The sequence below is a fragment of the Cucurbita maxima genome, unplaced genomic scaffold, assembly GCF_002738345.1.
Source record: "Cucurbita maxima cultivar Rimu unplaced genomic scaffold, Cmax_1.0 Cma_Scf00081, whole genome shotgun sequence".
Lineage (NCBI taxonomy): Eukaryota > Viridiplantae > Streptophyta > Magnoliopsida > Cucurbitales > Cucurbitaceae > Cucurbita > Cucurbita maxima.
In genome coordinates, this window is record NW_019272097.1 from 391,682 (window position 1) to 414,974 (window position 23,293).

Genomic DNA, 23,293 nt, shown 5'->3' on the forward strand with positions numbered 1-23,293 from the left:
AAAAAAAAAAAAAAAAAAAAAGAAAAAGAAACAAAAAGGAAAAAGAAAAAAGAAAAAGGAGATGCAAGGCTGGTATAACCAACCTCTTGTCGTTGCAGCAAAAGAGCAAATTTCCCAGTGAGGAGCGATTGAAGCAAACACAATGGAGTGTTGGAATTCTTATCTCTTCCCTCTTGATTCAAAAGGAAAATGTTTCTTCCAATCTTCATCATGAACACATTCAACTCCGCGATTATGAACTTCGATTCGTTTTCCAGCCTTGTTTTCGCCGAATGACAAATGCAGATTGAGATATGGCTTTATCATCCTATTGCTTTCTTTGCTTGTTTCATTTCAACAAATCGAACAATTGGTTTCGCCAGGAGACCAACATTTCCAAGGGATTTTCTGGCGGAAAGCGGGGCGGAAATGGAGATTTCATTGGTTCGCATTCGAGGCAAGCGGCTGATTCTCTTATCACTCGTCACATTTCTTGGAATTGGAGACTGAATGCTATCGGCCTTGACTCGACCACAAACTCCCAAGCTCGTATCTCCACCATTCACGACAAAGCCCACAATGCCGCCGCCGTTGCCACGATTGAAATCCATGTCACTTGTTACCAGGTGATTCTCTAGCCATCTCTCCTGTTCTCTTTTTGGTTTAATGATTTCTCTGCTCAGTTTACTATGATGATTTGCTAAGGTTTGTGAGCTTTTCTGTGGTCTATTTCTGTTTTGTACTGATGGTGTTGTTTTGTCTGAATCCGGTGGAAGCACAACTCTGATCCAAATTTCATGCTGGTTTCTTTTATTCTTGTTACATTTTTTTTTCTGTTTGGTTTCTTTTCGGTAATGGATACATCCTTTGATTTTTTTGTAGCTTGGCTGTAACTTAAGTTTGTAGAGATTGTTGGATGAACAAAATTCTGTTCATGCCACTAATTTAACCTTTAATTTAAAGAAACATTAAATGGCAAGGTCCTTTCCATGAAACATAAAGTGACAGTAATTTGTAGATTTCTTTTAAATACTCATGATGCCATCCAAAGAAGGCTCCCTCATTATGCCCACTCCCCAAGTTAGGGCATTATGCTTAAAAAGAATGCTGAAACTCGGGCATTTATTCACCAAGTGTGAATTTCCTAACAAATTCTGGAATTTTCTGAACTCCTTTGGCTTGCAGATTCCGTAGTATTGTGACATTAGTAGGCTTCTTCGTTCCTTAATTGTGGGACACCAGGATATTCAAAAGAACAAGTAGATCGGTTCGATGTAGTTAATTAGGATTTTTCTTTGGAGGTTTTGATGAAAATGAACAACAGGATATTCAAAACGGTTACGAGTCTTGGGAGTTTGAAGTCTCTGGTCCGGATGGTATGGACAAATAATTTTTTTAGTAAGTCTTAGAACATTGTGAAAGTTGATTTGCTAAGGGTGTTTCATGATTTTTTTTTTTTTTTAAAACAACATGTTATCAGAGAACAACTATAATTGTGCTTGATTCTAAAGAAGCTGAGAGCTAACTGGGTCAGAGAGTTTTGTCAACTATTGAAAAAATGCAAGCTGCGTTCGTGGAGGGGAAACAGATTTTTGATGCAATCTTAGTAGTCTCAGAGGTGTTAGGGGATTATTTGGGATCCCTCTTGGGGGACAACACAAATCCTCTTCTTTTTGGGATCCTTTGGTGGACAAGTTCAGAAACAAAATCACTAAGTGGAAGAATTCTTTACTTTCTGAAGGATAAAGGCTGATCTTGGTTAGTTCATTTCTAAATGGGCCTATATTATTTTTCCCTCCTTAAATCGCTGGCTGAAGTTATTAATAGTGTGGAGAAAATTAGGTGATTATATGCTGGTAGTCATCTTTTGAATTGGAAAATGACATCCCGCCCTTTACATCTTGGTGGTTTGGTGTTGGGTTCATTTAAACATTGAAATGTTGCCTTCCTTACCAAAGGGTTGGGTGTTTTTTTCTGTTGAATAAAACGCCCTCTGGAAACAGGAGGTGAGTAACTATGGCAAGGTGCCCCTTAGGTGGAGCTCCTCCCAGCCTAAAGGTTGCTCTAGAAATAGACGTGGTTTGACATTGCTTGTTTGACCTCCATCATTTTTAAGTTTGCTATTTTTAAAGTTGGGAAATGGCAGAGAATTAGATTTTGGAAAGATACTTGTTTTGGTGAAATCCCACTCCCAGAAGCTTTTCCTGAAATTTATAACATCTCCCTAAAAACAGATGCAACTATGACTGATTGTTGGGATAATGTGCATCGAAACTGGAAATTGAGCATCAGAAGGAGAGCTTTTGGCAGAGATCTCCTTGCATTCGTTAGTCTCTTTGAGATGCTGGAGTCCTTTGGAGGAAAATGCTCATTTTGATTGAGCCATTGTTTTTCCTTCTTTGTAGGTGGACAACTGAGGACCTTGATCATATCTTTTGGAGATGTGATTTATTCACGCTGATTGTTGCTGTTTCTTCTAGGAGTTCTACTTATGCATAGCTAGACATAGTGGTTGCAGAGAGGACAAAATCTTTAGAGTGCTTGATAGGTGTTTGAGTGATGTTTGGGTCCTTGTTAAGCTTGACGTCACCCTTTAAATCTTGTTTTGCTTTAGTAATCACCCTCATCATGGTTTTTTTTTGAAATATGTGGAAAGAAAGAAATCAAAGAATATACGCAGAAAAGACACGGGTTTATACAAAACTTTTCGACAATGTTGTTTACCAAGTTATATCTTGGTGTAAACTATCTAATATTTTTACTTCCTATGATTATACCTCCCTCATTGTAAATTGGGAAGGTCTTTTGTAAACATAATGGATATTACATCCCTTTTGTAAATGTAAATCAATTGTCTCTTATAAAAAAAAAAAAATTGTTTTACTTAATTGAAGCCCTTTTCTTTAGCTTCCTCCTTCCTTTGTGGCCTTTGGTTTTTTATGCCCTTGTATTCTTTCATTTGAAATGGAAGTTAAAAAGGAAAGAAAGTGTAAGAGATTTCAAGACTTTAAACCTAACATATTTTTTATTCCAGCAGCTACAAGTTTCATTAGCCTTAGCCTTAGCCTGACCTTGTAAGCCTTTTATGCCCGTGTCCAAATAATTAGAAAATATTGATTCTGGCAACAAAGTCAAATGTTAAAGAGCACTCAAAGCCTTGAAACATACTTGTAGCTTCTTGGTTCTTTTCTTGTTTTTACTGAGTAGCAATCCTGTCTTAACAACACTTGGGTTTAATCTTTTATTTTACGGAAACTTATGGTTTTTACAAGGTTGGTTGTTCAGTCTATTTAAATGGCTGGTTTGCAAGCTTTGAGACATCTTTTTCATTGTTAACAAAAGTCACCCATTTTGATTAATACATCTTTGGAAATCCATTATTAGGGAGGGTTAAACTCAACCTACCAATAGCACTTATGAGATCCTTGTATGTTGCCTTATCGGTAACAAGCCTAAACAATGGGACTTCTTTGTCTCAGGCTGAATTACAACCATATGCAGAATTGGTCCACAGGGAAGTCCCTACACTGTCACAAGTAGCAAGTGATAAGTAAATTATCGATTCTACAGAGAACTTATCTTTTTGGTTAATTTTATCGCTGGAAATTAAGTGAGTTTTTTAGGTAACATTCAAATGAGCGTTGGTGATTTTGACTAATTAAACAAAACTAAAGCAAAGTGCCACTGCTGTCGAAAAAACAAAAAATGATGAGACAATCAACTATAATGAGGAAGGTTTGGCTCAGAGAGATTAAATAGATAAGTTGTTGAGTTTTGTGGTAGATTTTAATTCCTTTTAATAGATTTCCAAGCCCACTTCCGAGGGTCATGCATGGTGATTATTTCCATAATCGTTTTTAATTTCTATTAACAAGGCTCTAGGAGAAGAATTATTCATAACTCTTCTATTACCTTCAAGTCTCCTTGCAATGGAACTAGATTATTAAAGATGGTTTCATTGCTCCCTCTCTTCTCTCGAATAAGAGAACAATTATGTATGTAAAACAGCTAATTAAACACACATGTAAATCATCAACCGCAACTCTTTAATAAACTAAAATCATACCGTCAACATACTTAAACTATATAAAACTCTCTCGCCTCTCTTATAAAGTTTAGCTCTCCATGCAAACTGAATTAAACAGAGGAACCCAAATCTCAATCATATAAAATTGATAGAATAAGAAAATATAGTAAGGAAATAGAAAGTTAACCAATTTTGTTGTTATTCTTCAATGAAAGTTCCCTTCCCTTGAGGTCTCACATCCACCTCCTTGCCCTAATCAATCATTTTTGGTCTTCTTTTCCTTCTGCTATCAACAACGGTTGGATTAGGGTTTTCTTCTTCTTCTCTGATTTCACAGCAGTTCACTGCAGCAGAGGCTGCTGCTGTCTAATTCGAAAATTAGCTCCCAAGGTGTGGCTCCTCCTTTTTTAGGTATCCTTTTCCTTTTATAATGTTTGTTTTTTCTCATTTAGGGCTGAGAAAAGATAAAAATCATCCACCTAAGATGTTTCTAATTTGGTAGTTAATGACCCACGTGGATTGCTGATGTGGATTAAAATTTTCATGTCATCTTCGAAAAGTCTACGTTTCGAATTATTACAGTATCATGGTTCAACATAAATGTTCTGGAATTTTACCAAATAACTCAATTAAGTATACAATTAAGCTCGATTTATGCAAATTGATGTTCTTTTCATATTAAACCATAATTGACTATTTCATGTATACTAATTAGAATAAATGGAGCAATTAATGAGAAAATGGTGAGTATGAGTGCAAAATTAACTATAGAAGACTTGATATAACTCTACTTTTGGAGAGTTATCACTGCCTGTATTCAAGAGCTGCGAACAGAGGTCAAGGATCATGTGGAAAACGCAACCGCTTACTATAAATCTTTGGTAAATGCTCACCGCCCGCTTGAGGACTTTCAAGTGGGCGATTTGGTGATGATCCACCTTTGTAAGTCTCGTCTATTGGCTGCCCATCACAATATGGGCCTATTCCTAATGTTGAGCGGCTGGGTAGCAATGCATATCAGATTGATCCTTCCTCCTTTGCGCATCAACAACACCGTCAATGTCAAATACATTTTCTCTTATGATGCGCTGGATTAGTTTCCTTTACATGACGAACTTGGGTCAATTTTTTCTTAGAAGGAAGGGTCTAATGTAGGACATCCATCCTGTTCATGGCCCATTCTTGTCCTTTCTTGTATCTTCTTGGTTCTTTTCTTGTTTTAACCGAGTGATAATCCTGTCTTAACAACATTTGGGTTTAGTCTTTTATTTTAAGGATACTTTTAGTTTTTACAGCCTTGTTAAGTTGACTGTTGTGGTTAATCGTTTGTTTGCTGCAAGGTTGGCTGTAAAGCCTATTTAAATCGCTGGGTTGTTAGCATTTAGACATCTTTTTAATTTTTATGAAAATTCCCTACTTTGATTGCGTCATAACATCTCTCAATGTTTGGATGTGCCAAATGAATGAGTGACAAGTGTCTAATTTTGATAAAGATCTCATCCTTGCTCTCTGTTACATTGCATCATAGACTAAATGATTAGACATTCACGTACGGTTGTTTTCTTGTTCACTTTTTGTATGCTTTAATTTTTGAAAATTACTTTTTAAATTTTGAAGGCTTACATCAGAAAAATACTTTTCATATGTCCTGTATAATTCCATGTTACAAACATAGGTTTTAAAGGAAGAGAACCGTACAACTATTGAAACTAGGGTAACAATTACAAGAATACGAGGAAAGAAAGAAAAAGAAACCATATACATATGGGAAGAAGAATAAAATGGAATATTTGAGGAAGAGAGACAAGTCCACGAGGGTTGAGGACATGGGTCCTAAATGAGGCATTTGGTTTTTTCTTTGTTAGCTCTCAGAGTTGTAGGGAGTCGATTGAGGAGCTTCTTATCAATTCACATTTTTTTTTAATGAGAGTAAGGTAATTTTTGTGGTAGGCTGAGGTTTGTGCTATTTGTGGATTTTTTTTGGGCGAGATAAGCAATAGACTTTTTTAGGGGGTGGGAGAGATCTAGCGATGTTTGGTCTCTTGTTAAACTTGAGACCTTTTTGTAATTACCTTTTAGGTTGTACTTTACTTGATTGGCTCCACTTTTGTAGGCTTTATTTTTGTATACTTGTGTATTTTTTCATTTTTCTTGTATGAAGTTAGATTATTCAATAAAAATAAAACAAATTCATATTCCATAGAAAAATATTGCTTGCAAAATCTGGAAAGATCATATTTTTAAAACTTCTCAATAATACAAAGAATTCTATTAGAAAAAATGTTGCTACTTGTGAGGTGATAGTTTTGACATTTTTTATTTTATACGTTTATTCTCAAATGCTCGATGAGTTGAAGCATGTTGTTTATTATTTCATAGCATCTATGAAATGTCTTGTTTCTCATAAAAAAAGAACTTTGTTTCTATAAAAAAAAAGAACTGTGTAGAAGTAAACTTATGAATTATGTTTGACATGTGCCTTTCGTTTTCTCTAGTCTTACATATGTGTCCAATAATGACTTCGATAGTTTGTGATTGCATCATCAACTCACCTTTTTATGTTAATTTTTTCCAACTATTATATGATATAAATGTTCATTGTGCAGCTTATTGGTGTCTCAGATCAAGCTGAAAAAGATGAGATTGTTAAATCAATAATGGAATTAAGAAATGTTGAAATTGAAGAAGGTTACTCCATTGATGCTATTTCATCTCGCCAGGTTGGGACTTTATGTTGACTTGTTGGAGTCCATCGTTGATTCTTTATTACATCTCTGCCATTATTTGATTTAGGCTTAAAGAGGTTTCTTGTCTTTTTATCATGGCTATCAGTATCATAGGATTGAAAACAAATCTTTTGAAACCTTCTTTGAAGAAAAATTTAGAGATTTTTCATGGAGTGCTCTCTTCTCTTATATTTCTATTTCATTAGTATCACGGATTTCAGTAGTTGTTGCTTCGAGAGTAAGTTTTTCAACTGGCTGTCATTATATGATCTTTTCAAGATTGAAGAACAGGCAATCACCATTTCCATATTTTTTCCATATACGAGGCCACTCATTTGGTTTGAAGAATCCATGGCCAAGTTGGTGCAATTCCCCCTGGAAGGCCATTTCTTGAGATAATTAAAAGGGAACTTTGGTATCTGTTGACTATTTAAGAAGTACAATCAGCATAGCTATAATCTTGAATTCATTTCCATCTCCAACTTTGGAATGAGAAATAGTATTGTAGTCCCATCAGAATTAACAAGTGAGGTTGCTTAGTATTCTAGGAAATGGAAACGATAAGAGAATTCATGTGGAAGAAAATTGAGAAAGAATATTTACCTAGGGATGCTAGGAATTTTTTTTTGAAAATATACAAGAGAAGGAAGACCAAGGACAGCCTGCTTTTATAAGAATAGTTCAGTGCAGGATAAAGCACGGTACTCAACAAGCATATTGTGTTAAAAAAGAGAACTTATGCTCATGATGATTGGAGAAAGATCTCCAATGCGTTTCATGGATGGCAAGGCTCTATCTGGCCCTTAATGCAAAATGGGGCTGGAGGACGCCTTTGAATCTGGTAATAACCAGCATTTATGGGCTTGATTCTTTTGGATGGCGCACAATTAGCAAAATCTATGAATATTTGAGAAGTTCTTGGGTTAACATACCAAGACAACGGAAGCTTCTGGAACGCTTAGTCCGTCAAAATTGGAAATGGTAAATGTATGCTCAAACTCATTTATCCACATTCATATTGAATGATTTATTGCTCCAATATTCTTATTTATAAATTTTGCATTGACCAAAATCAAAATTGCCAAAATATTAGCAAGATCGCCGATATTTTGATGATTTTCTGCAAAAAAAGATTTTCCCTCTTTATCATTGTCGGGGTCGCAAATATAATAATATGTTGATGATGTTTAGCGAGTCCTTTGGAGTCGTCAATTTTCTTAGTCGACTTGGTGTTGTGGGCTTAACCCTTTGGGGGGGCTTCTCCACCCCACCATATTGACTCACTTTCCTTCACTTATCCAAATCCAACAATAGATTGAAGTCCTTATTACAAGAGTAATTTGTATTATTCTCATTTCTTGTTATTCACTAGAGAATTACATAGGCCTATTTATAACAAAAAAAATTAACTAATCCTCTAGGGAATAGGAAACATAAAAGAAAACTAACTATCCTCCGGGGAATAATAAGCAAAAAAGAAAAGCTAACTAATCCTTAAGGGAATAGGAAGCAATACAGAAAAGGAAACGAAAAATAGGCTAATTCCCTTATTAAATGGGATTACACCAATTTTCCTCAAATTAAGATTATTTCTTTCACACTCCCCCTCAGGTGGAGTAATAGATATCATTTATTCTTAACTTGTATACTAACTCATGAAACAGTAAACTGTGATTTTTTTTGTTAACACATCTGTCAGTTTAAGTCGTGAGAGCACATAATTCATGCATACTATTCCTTTTTCTTAATCAAATGCCTATCAATTTCAATATGTTTTGTCCTAACTTGTTAGATAGGATTAAGAGCAATATTGATGACTGAGTTATTGTTGCAGTACAGTTTTATCAGACATTCTCCCTTCATCTATAAGTAATCAAGGATTTATCTTCAACAATAAGTTCTCACATAGTTCTTATGTAATAGCTTGAAATTTTGCCATGCACGTAGATCGTACATGTATTTTCCTTCCATTGCAACTCTAACTAGCTTGCCTCTATTCTAGATCAAGTCCTAAAGACCTTGCCTTGAATGTAGGTTAAGGTCATTTAAATGCCGCATCTCATTTCATTGTCTAGGTTCTCAACAACACTACCCTCATGCTTCTTCATTGATTTGAAACTCACCGGGATGAGTTGACCCTTCGTTGGCTCAATGCTCAATTGAAGCTTACCAGATGATTTAAGCACTTATTGAGGCATAACTATGTAAGTCAAAGTTATTGAGCTATTAAAATGCTTATCAAGACATATCAACTTAGTACAATGTTAACCGGAACTCTGGAGTCACACCGTTGCTTCATGATGCCATCTTAAGCCTTGGAAAGGATACACTACTAGCCATCTTAGTTCCAAAAGATATTTTCAAGGTCTTGTGACTTTCCTTTGCAAAGGATACACTACTATGGCCTCAAAAAGAAGGAAGAGCATAGTGTAGGGAATATTCTGTCCTTGGTATTTTGGTCAAAATAGCCGTTGGTGTTGGTTCTGTTTGACCTATTTGTTTGTTAGCTGATCTTTTATGTCTTAGTTAGTTGCATCTTTGGCTGTTTGTTATCTTCGGCTTTGGCCTATATACTGCTGTAGTTGTCCTTTGTTAAGGATATCGAAAACTTGATATAATTTCAAACTAAGGGTTGCATCAGAGTGCCTTAAATGTATTCAAAGGTATTAACTCTAAACAGAAAACTCCTAAAAAATTAACATAAAACAAACTAATTTATAAGCTAATCACATGTAGTTTGCAAGTCCCAGATGCCTACGTCACAACCAACATTTTTCTTCCTTCACAGCTAGTTATTTTCTTATTTATTTTTTTCACCCATAATCCCCTTACAATTGAGGGGTTATATTAAGTTATACATTATCATTTTATAAAACAGGAGAAACACATATTTCTTCACATTTATATAATTTGATTTTTGGGTATCTTTCAGGATCTTTTAATGGATGTGAGAGATAAACTTCTATTTGAACCAAATTATGCTGGTAATATGAAGGAAAACATCCCACCTAAGTCTTCCATTCGAATTCCTTGGGCTTGGTTGCCAGGTGCACTTTGTCTTCTTCAAGAGGTAAGTCCAACATTCATAGTAAACTCACCTACAAGAGGAATACAAGTTACTTCACAGAATTGTTTTTTAATATTTCATATTTAAACACTAATGGAAAGTTTCATCTCCTTTTGAAAAGATAAAACATCTTATTTAAATGCATTTAGGTTTAGTTTAGTTTGTGACAGGATTGCTATTAGTGTGTGTGTGTATGTGTTTATATATATATTCCATTTTCTCTTAACAAGAAACAACTTTTTATTTATAGATTAAAAGGATACTATTAGGATAAAATTAGGAATGTTATGAGGGACCTAGGGTATTAAGGGAATGCAAACAATTAATTACAGAAGTTGTTATTTTTATTTGTTATATATAGTTTGGGAAAGGATGAAGGTAAGCTTTGATTTTGAGTGATCTTAAGAGAGGGAGGATCTAAGTACCTCAAATTACATGGCTTATTGTGTAATTACTCTTTAGGTCTTATTTGGCTTGTTTGATGCCCTTTTTAGGCCAATCGGTCCCAATTGTTTTCTTTTTCCCCTTTTGCATTCTCCTAGTTTTCTTTCATTTATTCTCAATGAAAGTGCCTTTTCATCTACAAACAAATTTTGTAGTTCTCTAACTTTTACCTTTTTAACTTGTAGCTCTTGGACCCTCCCTCTCCCGAAATCACTCAAGCCTATTCCAATTAAATCAATACCAACCTTCATTTCATCCTTTCATCCGTTCCCACTCACTCTATGTATAACAACTCACCACAACAACTTCCCTAACTGATTACTAATATACCGTTAATACCCCAAAAAAACATTCTTAGTTTATCATAATAGCATTCTGATCAGTTTGTAAATTATAGGGTGCATTGTTGAGTAATTAGGATTTGCCCATAAAGTTTGGTTCCCTCCTTAATTAAATATGCAACTTCTTTTTAATTGTTAATATTTCTCATGCGGACATTGATTGAAATTTACAAAATCTGAAGCAGTTTCTTAGTGATTTTAGTTTGTGAGCTCATTCTACTTTTTCCTTTTACTTCCCTCTTGGAGTGAGATGAATTGAAAAGGGTTTCAGATGAAAGATGTATCATAATTTGTTATTTCCACACCCCCCCCCACATTTTTGTAGGTCGGAGAAGCAAAAAGGGTGCTTGACATTGGACAGACAGTTATTCAATGTCCAATGGCTAAGCCTCATATGCATGACATACTTCTTTCTATGGTATTAGCGGAGGTATGCTGTTATGTACAGTAGGCGGGGACTCTTGAAGCCCCATTCTAGTTTTAGTTTTGTTGTATATTGTATTCTTATATTGGGTGCTTTCTTGAAGTGTGCCATTGCAAAAATCGGGTTTGAGAAGAACATGGTGTCTCAAGGATTTGAAGCTCTTGCACGTGCTCAATATCTACTAAGGAGTCAAACATCTCTTGCGAAACTAAAATTGTTATCTCAGGTGAAAGGTCCACTTTTTTTGTATGTCAATTTTTTCACGCTAATAATTCGTAGGCATTTTAACAACTCCACCTATTAATGCATGTAGAATCTTGTACCTTGAATTGCCCGGCCACTTCTTTTTCTTTATGATAGTATATTCCATAGTACATTCCCTCCCCTCCAAAGGGGTTTTTAACTTGTACATATAATGTCTGGAATATTTTTGAGAAGAAACTGACCTTTTTATTAAATTAGTGAACAGATATGAAGTACAACACTTGGAACAACAAAATTGTATGAGCTTGAAAAAAGTTTTAAAGTAAGGATTTTGAGCAATGGAAATCTCTCTCTTATTGAAGACAAGAGTAGGAATATTCAGCTTCCTCCCAATCTATCCCAGAACAATTACTTTTGTATTTGGATTGAAAATGATAGGTTCATTATCTTCCAACAACTGAGCAAATTATTGATGTACTAACTAAGAGACTTCCAAAGAAGAACTTGACTAACTAATTGACAAGCCGACTGTTGAAGACATCTTTAAACCAACTTGGAGGGGAGTGTTGGAGTTTCTACTATTTAGGAATATTTGTATATATGGCCATCAATATTTGGCCTTTATCATTGTTATTTTTTCTTCATCTGTAATAGGTCTATGTTCTATAAGAAGATCTAAGTTGCACATATTCATATATATATATATCAATATATTTTTATTCTCTTAAAATGAAAAGTAACCATGGAATTTGGTAGACATATGGGATGTAAAATAATTTAGGGATGACATGTTTCTTCCTTTTTGGGTTATTTATGCCGTCCAAGATTATTATTTCCCCTCTATATTATTTTTGTTACTTCATTATTAAATTGTTGCATATTCTAAATTTTATGGATGGTTGATCTGTTTTATCAATATGTTAACATTTTTCCCTGGAAAAAAGGGGCAACCAAATAAGACTTTTTGCTTCCGCTGGTTTCAGATTGAAGAATCTTTGGAAGAACTTGCACCTGCTTGCACATTGGAGTTGTTGGGTATGCCTAGCTTACCCACGAATACCGAACGGAGAGCAGGAGCAATTGCAGCATTACGTGAATTGCTGAGACAAGGTCTTGATGTGGAAACATCATGCCAGGTTCAGGATTGGCCATGCTTCTTAAGCCAAGCTCTTGGTAGGCTAATGGCGGCAGAAATAGTTGATCTTCTTCCATGGGATGAATTAGCTCTTATTAGAAAGAATAAAAAATCAATCGAGTCACAAAATCAAAGGGTTGTGATTGATTTTGATTGCTTCTTAATGGCTTTTAAAGCTCATCTTGCCCTTGGGTTTTCAACTAGGCAGACAGAGTTGGTAATTTCTCTTTTGCAGCTGATCAATCCATAGCATAATAGAAAAGTTTTGTTTATTGGCACATATGCATACCCCTTGCTCAAAATATTTTTGAAGATGATTGAATAACAATCACTAAAATCATAAGAGTAGATTGCTATGTCTCCTTTTATTAATTCTATATCTTGTACTATTCTTATGTAGATTGAAAAGGCAAAAACTATATGTGAATGTTTGATGTCATCAGAGGGTGTCGATTTGAAACTTGAGGAGGCTTTTTCCATTTTTCTTCTTGGTCAGGTAGATTGTTTTTAATACCACTTATGTAATCCAGATGTGATAAAATAATTTAATGATCTTAATGTATCTTAAACTGCTAAAATTTGACATGTAGTGTTACTTTAGTCATTCGATGTCTAGTATTACTCATATTCTGGCTATTATGTTTACAGTGCAGTGATTCTGAGGTTTTTGAAAAGCTTCAACAGTCGACTTTGAATTCTAAACCAGCTATGCCTACCCGATTGCCAAATCTAGGAATGGAGAAAAAGAATGCAGAGAACACAAACCAATTGTTGGTAAGTTCACTTTTTGTCCATTTGATTTTAACCAAGAGACAAGGTGCTTAGGAAAAAAAAAAAAAAAAAAAAAAAACAGAGAGCATATACTGTTAGGATAAATATAGGCATATATTGAAGCCCTATTTAGTATGGGTGATTTTGTTCCTCAGTTTTCTGATCTTTTCAAGTGTTTGTGCATTCTGAGTGTTGTATCTTAGTTTTTGTTGGCCTCTGCAACATATGTAAATTTTCACGTCTTTGATGAAAAATTTTGGTTTTCCTTAAAAAAAATTAATAAGAGACCAAAGACTATCAAACCCTCTTTATAGATTTAGTATAACAGTACTATTGATTTTCACATGTTAGTTAAGTATGTTTTTAAAAATTTTGAAATTAGTCGTTTGTCATAAGTTTCTATGGTTTTCAAAATACTTCTCAATGGTTCACTATTATCTATGATCATGCATCCAAAACGTCATTTTTGACAATGCATTATCTATACCCTTGAATGGAATAGAAGTGCTATAATTAAGCTGTTCTTATAAATCGTTTGCTTCAAATTTGGTCTCAGCTGAAAAACATACTTTGGAAATAGGAAATATAAAATATATGTAGCTTGGGAGGCATAGTCACTTTTCCGACAATGTGCACTTCATATACTCGATTAATTTAAAATTCTTTATCTGCTTATATTGATGTCTATATTCTTTTTATATCTGAATGCCTGTTGAACTTGAGCAGGAAATATGGTTGAAGGATACTGTACTTGATGTCTTTAAAGATACGCGGGATTGCTCCCTCACGCTGGTGAGATTCATACCAATAGATCGGATTAGAGAACACTTTTTTAAACAGAATATACTGAACTTAGCTGCGGCAGCTTCATTTATTTATTTTTTATTTTGTATTTCTTTTTGTTTGTTCAGGTTAGTTTTCTCCATGGCAAGAAGAAAATGGATGCAAAGAAGAAAATTAACCATTCTCAGCAGAGTATCACAAATAACAGGCCCATATCCTCTTCTTTTGTATCAGAGTGGAGGGATGTTGAGAACTCCTTTCCTAATTTGAGTTCTTCCCAAAATCTTGGGAACATTATTAGACAGTTAACTCCCACTAACTTGCCGAGTCAATTAGGAACGGAAAAAGAAAAGACTGATGCCAACACATCATCAGTTCAATTGAAAAGGAACCTTCGCCTAAACAAATGGAAAATTTCAGAATTTTGGTTGGCCAGGGACAGTCTTGTCAGTAACATGAAAGTTCTTGTCGTAGTTGGATGTATTAGCTTTGCTTCGTTCAAGCTAATGAGTACGACGATGAAGAGGAAACTTGTTCCTCCATGGACCCCACATATAGCAAGCCTGAATGCAAGCTCTCTTTTCAGCGATGAGGGTCTATCCGCAGATAATGTTATAAGAGCTCCAAATAGGAAGAGCCGTTCAAATCTTAGTAGTAGTCTTAAAAGGCTTTTGTCGAATTTAATGAGGAAGGGCAGGAACTTATCAGGCACAAGCGATACGCCAATGTTATCTGCAATTTCAGCTCTGCATCAGAAGCCGATGTCGGTTGAAGAAGCCGAAGCCCTTGTGAAGCAATGGCAAATGATTAAAGCTGAAGCTTTGGGGCCTAACTATCAAATTTATAGACTTGAGGAAATTCTTGATGGAACAATGCTTTTCCAGGTAAAGTTCATTTAAGTTCAAGCTGTTTCATCACAATCTAGGGTCAATATTTCTTGTATATGAGAATTTGGGACGTTTTCAAATGATAAGAACAGGAAACCGAGAATGTTTTTAGATGTATCTGTTTTTGAAATAAATTGAAACAAAAACCAAGAAACATGAAATGGAAAAATTATTAGACACTTTTATCTTTTCACCCATTTTTGTCATGCATATTTCCTTCTCTCTAGCGACTTCCAGCCACCTTCCCTTCAACAACTGCCAACTGTGAAATTCTTAGTCAATACCATCTAATAAAGACTTGAAAAACATTCTTTTGGGGCCTAACTACAAATCATGCCAAAACTAAATGTATCTTCCATCTCTTTGTTTGAACATAGTCAAAGCCTTCACTTCACCAACTACTTTTACTTCCAGTTCCAACTTCCAAATGAATGGTCACAAGCTCTTGCCATTCATTTGGTTTATTTATTTATTTATAACAAGAAACATCATTTTCATTATGTTTGTTTTTAAAATATCTTTTGGACTTCAAACTCGAGAAGGAATCTTCAAATCCATTTTGCAAGCTGGACCAGGGGAATTTCATATAAGGATTTTGATTCTTATAGAAAAACAAGGGAATAATCGTGAACTTGGACCAAAGGAAACCAATTATTCAAAGTACATTGTAAACAACGGGTGTTTAGCTTGATCAACATTAGGTATTTTACAATCTTTTAATGTTTAATCAGTTCCCACTTCATTTCCTTATAATGAACCAGACCATGAATCTGAGGTTAGTTTGAGGAGCGTGGAGTTGGATGCTCAAGCTAATTCTTTGGATTATAACAATGTGGAAGAATCTTTTATTAGCTTACTTAAGTCACCAAATCAGCCAAATTCCAAGACCAAAAATTTTAAAGAGTCACTTTTGAATCACATTGATGAATCTCTAAGTCTTTCTTCACCTTTTATTCCTTGCAAGCTTTTATCTTTAATCAAGCTTTGTGGTTTGCAAATGTGGGAAATTCCTTCATTAAATGCCTCAAAGAAGATTCACTAGAAATACTTATAATACCTCAATGAAGATTTTGTCTTAGAATACGCATGGTTTCATTTTGAAGTTTGTTGTATGGCGAAGCATTTATGGTTCCTGCATCTCTTGATATTTCGACTACCTTTATAATTGGGATTTATTGGTTGTTGTGATTTTCCAAGACGCTCTTTAGCATAAGTAATTATTGAGGTTCATTGGATAACATTATTTTCACCATTTTTTTAAATAGCTTCCATTTTTTCATTGGAATATTTGGTGAAGATGTTTTACTGCACTTTTAATTAACTTTTTGGCTTCAGTCTTTTTCCAAGAAGTTATTTCGGCTGTATTAATCATTGGGGATTTTTTAAAATTGTTTTCATGGCAACACTTATTGAGGTTTTCTCATTGCTTTCAAACGATCGTTATTCTTCTCGTGGTTCATGGTAGTATTGATTTCAGGCCTTGCAACTAGTATAATTTCTTTTGGATTCTTGATTGATCCTTCATTTTTCGAAAAAATTGAGTCTCTTGGAAGTTCAAGACATTTTTTTTTGGCATTTCTCTTTCCTACATATATTCCTTATGAGGATTTGTGGATTTTATCTTCAAAGGCTTTCTTTGAGATTTATTTTCAACATCTCTTATGGAGTCAAATCTGGTATTTAGTGATAATTTATCAGCTTGGATAGCTCATCTCAACGAGGTATTGGATAGAATTTGGAAAGAAAAGCTTCTTTGAGAAATAAAGTTCCTTGAAAAGAAGATTGAGATTCGTAGCCATTAATTGATAGAGCTTTTGGAAGCCTATTCCAACTTCTTTGGGTAGTTCAACATTAATTCTCTTGATTCAAATTAATGAAAGTTCACCTTAATTCTCTTGATTCAAATTAATGGACTAGTTGTACGTTAAATTTTAAGTGTAGCATTAGTTGTAGTTTGCAATATCTTTGTATTTCTCTTTCTTTTTCTTCCTTTTCACTCCTTTTGTGTTTCTCTTCTTGTCTCTAAAATTAAAAATAGATTTATTGAACCTTACCTTATTCAGACATTTTAGAAGAAGCTAGTACTCGGCTCCTCACCTCCTCCCCTCCTCACCAAATTTACAGCAACCTCCTACACAACCTGTCAACTCTAACACTCATTTAATTTTCACTCTTTGAGGATCAAATGTTACTTTAAACATAGGTACCATTAGCTCTTCCACTACTAATGATTCTATCTCCTCTTCAGTTGTCCATGATATCGAATCTGATGAAACATTTGATGTTAGTGATCAATGAGGAATCTAAAACACATTTAGCTGATATAGTGATTGATGAATTTTCTATCGTAGGCTCTTTTGTAAAAGTATTCAAAAGTCTCTTTTCAGTTTATGATAGAAGAAATTTATTTGTAGTTATCAACATCATTAGTAAAATATCCTTCCATTGTTTCTAAATTCCATTTCTTAATGAGGTTTGTGGATTGCAAATGATAGAATCATACCTAGTCACCGCAAATTAAAATCTAGTTATATTTCACTCATTTGTTATGATCGTCCAGTAATGAGAAGTACTTCTTGGTATTCCTCAGGCTTTGGAGACGTTTTTTCTTTTTCTTTTTTCTTCTTTTTTTATTGTGTTGCCTTGCAGATCTTTTTCAGTTTCAAATTTTTAAAAATTCATTTAGAAGTTGGAGAGTTGCCCGAAGCTTTTTTTGGAAGATTTTGGGACCTTTTCTTTGCTGGCTTGGAGCTTTGTGTAGTTGAGTGTTTTTAAGTTATTTCTCCTTTTCAGAATTTGATTATATTTTTATGGGTTTCTGTTTTTGGTCAGTATATTCTGGTTGTTTTGGGCTTTTCTTTCAGCTTTCAAGATCAATGTTCTTCAGTTTTCCTTGGCCCTCACTCCTTCGGTCTCTTTTGATGTCTGATTTCTTGGCCTCTATCTTGGCGTTTTAGTTGGATTATTATATTTGGTTCTTTGATGAAGAAGATTTTGTTTTATTTGAATTGTTATTTTCTTTATCTTTTTTCTTTCGTCTGGGGAGTATTGTATCTTTTGAGCAATAGTTTGATTTATCATTGAAAAATTCTTCTTCTTGTAAAATAATTAATTTTATATGTATTAAGCTTTATGAATGAAAATAACATCTGCATGCGTACGAAAAAAAGATAATTTATTGAAATAAGATTCATCTGTTCTATCTTTTGGATTGATGGGAGTTTAATATTATATTGTTTTCTTTTTTGTTTATAGTGGCAAGCTCTAGCTGATGCTGCAAAAGCTAAATCATGCTATTGGAAATTTGTTTTGCTGGAATTGTCTGTCCTACGAGCTGAACTCTTGTCAGATAAACTTGGAGCAATGACTTTAGAAATTGAGGTTCATTTAGAGGAAGCAGCTGAGCTTGTCAATGAAGCTGAACCAAAGAACCCAAGCTACTATAGGTAACTGGAATTAATTAATTGTATTTCATATCGTTTTTTTTCCCTTTTTAACAAAAAACAAAATTTTCATTGATAGAATGGAAAGATTAAAAAAACAAACTCCCCTTTCGAAATAGTAACAGCAAATAGAAATTAGAAACCTAATGCTAGAAATATAAGCATCTCAGTGAATACAGATGTAATTGATAAAGAAACCAATAATTCAGAGTTCAGACGAAGAACTCCATAAAGAGGCCTTAAACTTAGCTATGTTAACTTCTTGCACTAAGCTTTGGATTTATTTTCAAAGATCTTTGATTGTGCTTTGATTGTGTTTGAACTGGTTGAGGATTGTTGGGAGAGGAGTTCCACATTGGCTAATTAAGGGGTTGATTATGGATTTATAAGTAAGGAATACATCTCCATTGATACGAGGCTTTTTGGGGAAGCCCAAAGCAAAACCATGAGAGATTATGCTCAAAGTGGACAATATCATACCATTGTGGAGATCCATTATTTCTAAAATGGTATCAGAGTCATTCCCTTAACTTAGCCATGTCAATAAAATCTTCAAATGTCAATCAAAGAAGTTGTGAGCCTCGAAGGTGCAGGAAAAGTGATTCAAGTGTCGAACAAAGGGTGTACTTTGTTCGAGGGCTCTAGAAAAAAAAGAGTTGAGTCTCGATTAAGGGGAGGTTGTTTGAGGGCTCCGTAGGCCTTAGGAGAAGCTCTATGGTATACTTTGTTCGAGGGGAGAATCGTTGAAGATTGTTGGGAGAGGAGTCCCACATTGCTAATTAAGGGGTTGATCACGAGTTTATAAGTAAGGAATACATTTTCATTAGTACGAGGTTTTTGGGGAAGCCCAAAGCAAAACTATAACAGCTTATGCTCAAAGAACACAATATCATACCATTATGGAGATCCGTGATTCCTAACAAAACCAAACTTCAAAAAAAAATGGTTTAAATAGCATTGATTCATAATAATCGTGCTATTGGGTTTTGAATTGTTGGAAGAAGAGATACCAACAACTCAACACATAAGCGTAGTTAAAGATGTGATTTTGACTCTCTAAAGCCATAAAACAGAGAACTCAAACTCTGAGGGCCGTAACAAAAAAGAAGACATCTTTTGTAAAACATCTGCTGCGTTCAGTTCTTTATATGGCAGAATGAGTCTAAAACATTGGCCTTGGGGATTTCTGTCTTCCAAATTGCAGGAATGTATAACAAAATGATTGTTAGTTGATGGGTTATTGCTATTTATAATAAATAGTATTTTAGTGAAGAATTAGGTTATTACTCAACAAAGAATTTTTTTTTTATTAAAGGATGAGATCAATTCAGAAGTACCTTTTTTCTTTATTATTAGAACAGATAGAATTCTATTGGGTTAATTGGGGGCCACACGATAGATTTTTATCCTTTACTCTTCTACAAAAAAGACATATTAAGATAAATAATCCCGACATGCTCCTTAGATTTATTTATGGCCCTCAAGGAGCCGTATGAGGTGAAAATCTCATGTACGGTTCTGTAATAGCGATGAGAACAACAACTGAATAAAAGCCTGCGAGGGGCAATTTTCGAAAGATTCTCGTCCTCCCTAACGATCGGACTAATGCCATTCGGAAAGGAGAGAGTTCTCCCAATTCATCATCCTTCAACTTCCAATGTGTAATGATCTTTGGAGAACAATATGCAGCATCCCAGTGTTCTGAAACGGAACAGTAGACCTAGAAACCACTTGAAAACACGATGAAACCTTGACCTCAATGTAGAATTCCCACACCACTCATGATCAAGATCTTTGAATTTCCGCTCGACACTACATGAATCCTCAAACCATTCGTTTGCTTTTTTGTTAGTTTTAAGTTTTCATGTCTTCTCTATTCTTCTTCTTTCACACTCTCGTTTCATTATTTAAAGTTTTCTTCCCATCTCTGTTCTTTTTTTTTTTTTCCTTCTTGGATATCTTTCCTTTCTCTCATTTTCTCTATTTTTCTCTTTCCCTCCACGTTTGCTTAGCCCTTTACCCTCTTCTTTCTAGCCTGTCCATCAACTGACACGATTTCTGCTAAAAACAAATGTTATTTATTGTAATGCCTCACCAGGTATTTTCCTCCACTCCATCTCTCAATGGAAGGCCCTCACCTGCATTTTTTGGACTTCTCATTAATTTTTGTGGCCGAGGAAGGACGGTCTGAAATGGTATAGGAAGGAAATTTTTGTCCTTAACATTTTCGTTTGGGATGATGAAAAGTTTTCCTACCTGGACCCAATCTTTGACCGATCTAACAAACGTTTTTGTGGGAACAAAGATGGGGAAGCAATCATGGACCCAATCCTACACCACTTTATTTCACAATGTCGGCCCACACCATCTTCCCGCACATTCTGAGTACATTCTTGTAACAACCCAAGCCTACTGCTAGCAGATATTGTCCTCTCGGGTTTCCCCACAAGGTTTTTAAAACGCGTCTACTAGGGAGAGGTTTCCACACCCTTATAAAGAATGTTTCATTCTCTCCAACCGATGTGGGACCTCACAATCCACCCCCTTTTGGGGCCAGCGTCCTTGCTGACACACCGCCTCGTGTCCATCCCCCTTCAGGATTCAGTCTCCTTGCTGACACATCGCCCGATGTTTGGCTCTGATACCATTTGTAATGGTTTAAGCCCACTGCTACCTGATATTGTCCTCTTTGGGTTTTCCCTTTCAAGCTTCCCCTCAAGGTTTTTTGAACGCGTCGGCTAGGGAGAGGTTTCTACACCCTTATAAAAAAAATATTTCGTTCTTCTCTCCAACCGATGTGGAATCTCACAATTATCTTCTGTCAAATTATAGGTACTATCAAAAGACATTTCTATTGTTCCTTACAAACTTCCAATTCCCCCATCTCGTGCCAATCTAGCAACTTATCCTCACCCCAATTATTTTGCCTGTTCAACTAGTGGTTTCCTCATTATCAGCTATTTGATTTTTTTCCTTCTCTTTTATATGGTATATCTAACTTTAGTTTATGATTAAATAGAAGTTATATCCTTGGAGCAATGTAATTTAATTTATGGATTTTAAATGTTTTAAACAATATTTTGACTAAAATACGACATCAAAATATAATTAATTTCATCTACATGTCTTAGTTGCGTCCATATCCTATTTTCTTAGGCAGCATCTCCATGTATTTTATTTTGACAAGTTAATTACCTGGATAGAGATGTATATTAAGCATTAGTGGACAGACATGAAGTTTTACCGTTGTATTTTATTTGTGATGGCATAGATTGCTTACTAGCTTAAATAGGCTCAACATTTTATAGTATATCCCTTTAGCTTGTGTTACATTCTTTTCAAGTCATCGAAGGGCTAATTATGAAGATATTCTGGTGTATTTTAAACTTAAGCATTTCTTTCACAAACTTAGCTATGTTTTTATAGTACTTCTCTTTTTGTTTCTCTTACCATCTCACATTGATCTTTAGGGAAAAAGTATCTTAGAATGAAATTGCTGAACATAAGGGAACATATTCATAATAGTCATTTTATTGTTCCAGAATGATAGTAACTTCATCGAATTATGTTGTCTTTTCTTAAAGTTGTGTAAATAAAAGTTCTAAAACCTATCTATGTTCTTAAAACTTTAATAGCATAAAAGATGGTCTGTTGTATGAAAACTGCGGAACATGGAATTATTACATTCTGTGAGATTCCACATTAGTTGAGGATAACGAAATATTTTTTTATAAAGGTGTGGAAACCTCTCTCTAGCATACGTATTTTGAAAACCTTGAGAGAAAGTCCGAAAGAGAAAATCCAAAGAGAACAATATCTGCTAGTGGTAGGCTTGGGCTGTTACAAATGGTATCAGAGCCACTGGGCAATGTGCCAGCAAGGAGGCTATGCCCCGAAGGGGGTGGACACAAGGCGGTGTGCCAGCAAAGACGTTGGGTCTCGAAGGGGGGTGAATTGTGAGATCTCACATCGGTTAGGAAGGAGAACGAAACATTGTTTAAAAAAATGTGGAAACCTCTCCCTAGTGGATGCGTTTTAAAAACCTTGAGGAAAAAACTCGAAAGAGATTCCCAAGAGGATAATATCTACTAGCGGTAGACTCAGCTGTTACATAAACTATATTCATATTACCATTATTGTCATCCTAACTATCAGGCCTTTCTACTCTTTGAAACTAAAAACTTTTCTTGATCCTTCGTGGCGTGCAGCAATTATAAAGTTCGTTATTTAGCAAAGAGGCAACAGGATGGTTCTTGGAAGTTCTGTGAAGGTGAAATACAAGTACCAGCTTAGTAGAGTCGTTCTTTTGTAAGAAATAGAGAATTTTAGGTCATTTGGTCTCTCCAAACTTGTTGCATCATTGATCTTCATCCACCAAGTGTATTAGTCATTTAATCATCTACTTTATATTTGTTATATCAACATCATCATTAATATAGTTAATCTTATTGATACACTTCATTTAGAGTGTATCATTGATGCACTTTAAAAATAATTAATGAATTCACGTATTCATGAAAGATGGAGGAAGAACATTCGCTACCTCGGAATCATGAATGATATACTACTTATAAACTGCCGATAAACTATTCATAAATTAATGATAGATATATATTTTTAAAGTGTAATGATGTTCTATTGCTCTACGTGTATTATTGATACATTTTCGTTCATACACTGCAATTCATCTCCATGTCGTTGATATATAAGTATTATTGCTATACTCCATAATATTCTTAATACACGAGCAATTTAGAACATATATTAGTGATTTTTTTCTTTAAATGGCAAGTTTATCATTGATATACTTGATTATTTATATATATGATAATTAAATAAATTCGTTGATATACTAGTTAGATGACCCATGAACTAATAAGTCTATCATTGATATAGATTCAAACTTATTGCTATTCAATTCATATATCATCGATGATAAGAAAGATAGCACTTTTATCATTGATCTACTCAACTAATTATATACGTGGCAATTATAAACAACTCTTTGATATGCCTAGTTACATGCCAATTTATCAAACACACCATTGATAAATGCAACCAT

General features: G+C 34.6%; 1 protein-coding gene across 1 annotated transcript; it reads left to right on the top strand.

Moving 5' to 3' along the window:
* Positions 1-76: 76 nt before the first annotated feature.
* On the top strand, positions 77-22,696 carry LOC111472644 (plastid division protein CDP1, chloroplastic-like). Its single transcript, XM_023118256.1, has 12 exons — positions 77-605; positions 6,613-6,726; positions 9,665-9,802; positions 10,910-11,014; positions 11,112-11,234; positions 12,196-12,564; positions 12,748-12,843; positions 12,996-13,121; positions 13,845-13,910; positions 14,030-14,785; positions 18,044-18,234; positions 22,440-22,696. The coding sequence occupies exons 1-12, from the start codon at positions 294-296 to the stop codon at positions 22,522-22,524; spliced, it is 2,481 nt and encodes an 826-aa protein (XP_022974024.1). The 5' UTR covers positions 77-293; the 3' UTR covers positions 22,525-22,696.
* Positions 22,697-23,293: the final 597 nt, after the last annotated feature.

Excerpts from the sequence above, each read along its gene's own strand:
- LOC111472644 (XM_023118256.1), top strand. The coding sequence starts at position 294 with ATGGCTTTATCATCCTATTGCTTTCTTTGCTTGTTTCATTTCAACAAA. Across the intron at positions 13,122-13,844 it reads AGAACACAAACCAATTGTTG|GAAATATGGTTGAAGGATAC; the intron begins GTAAGTTCACTT and ends GAACTTGAGCAG. Across the intron at positions 14,786-18,043 it reads ATGGAACAATGCTTTTCCAG|TGGCAAGCTCTAGCTGATGC; the intron begins GTAAAGTTCATT and ends TTTTGTTTATAG.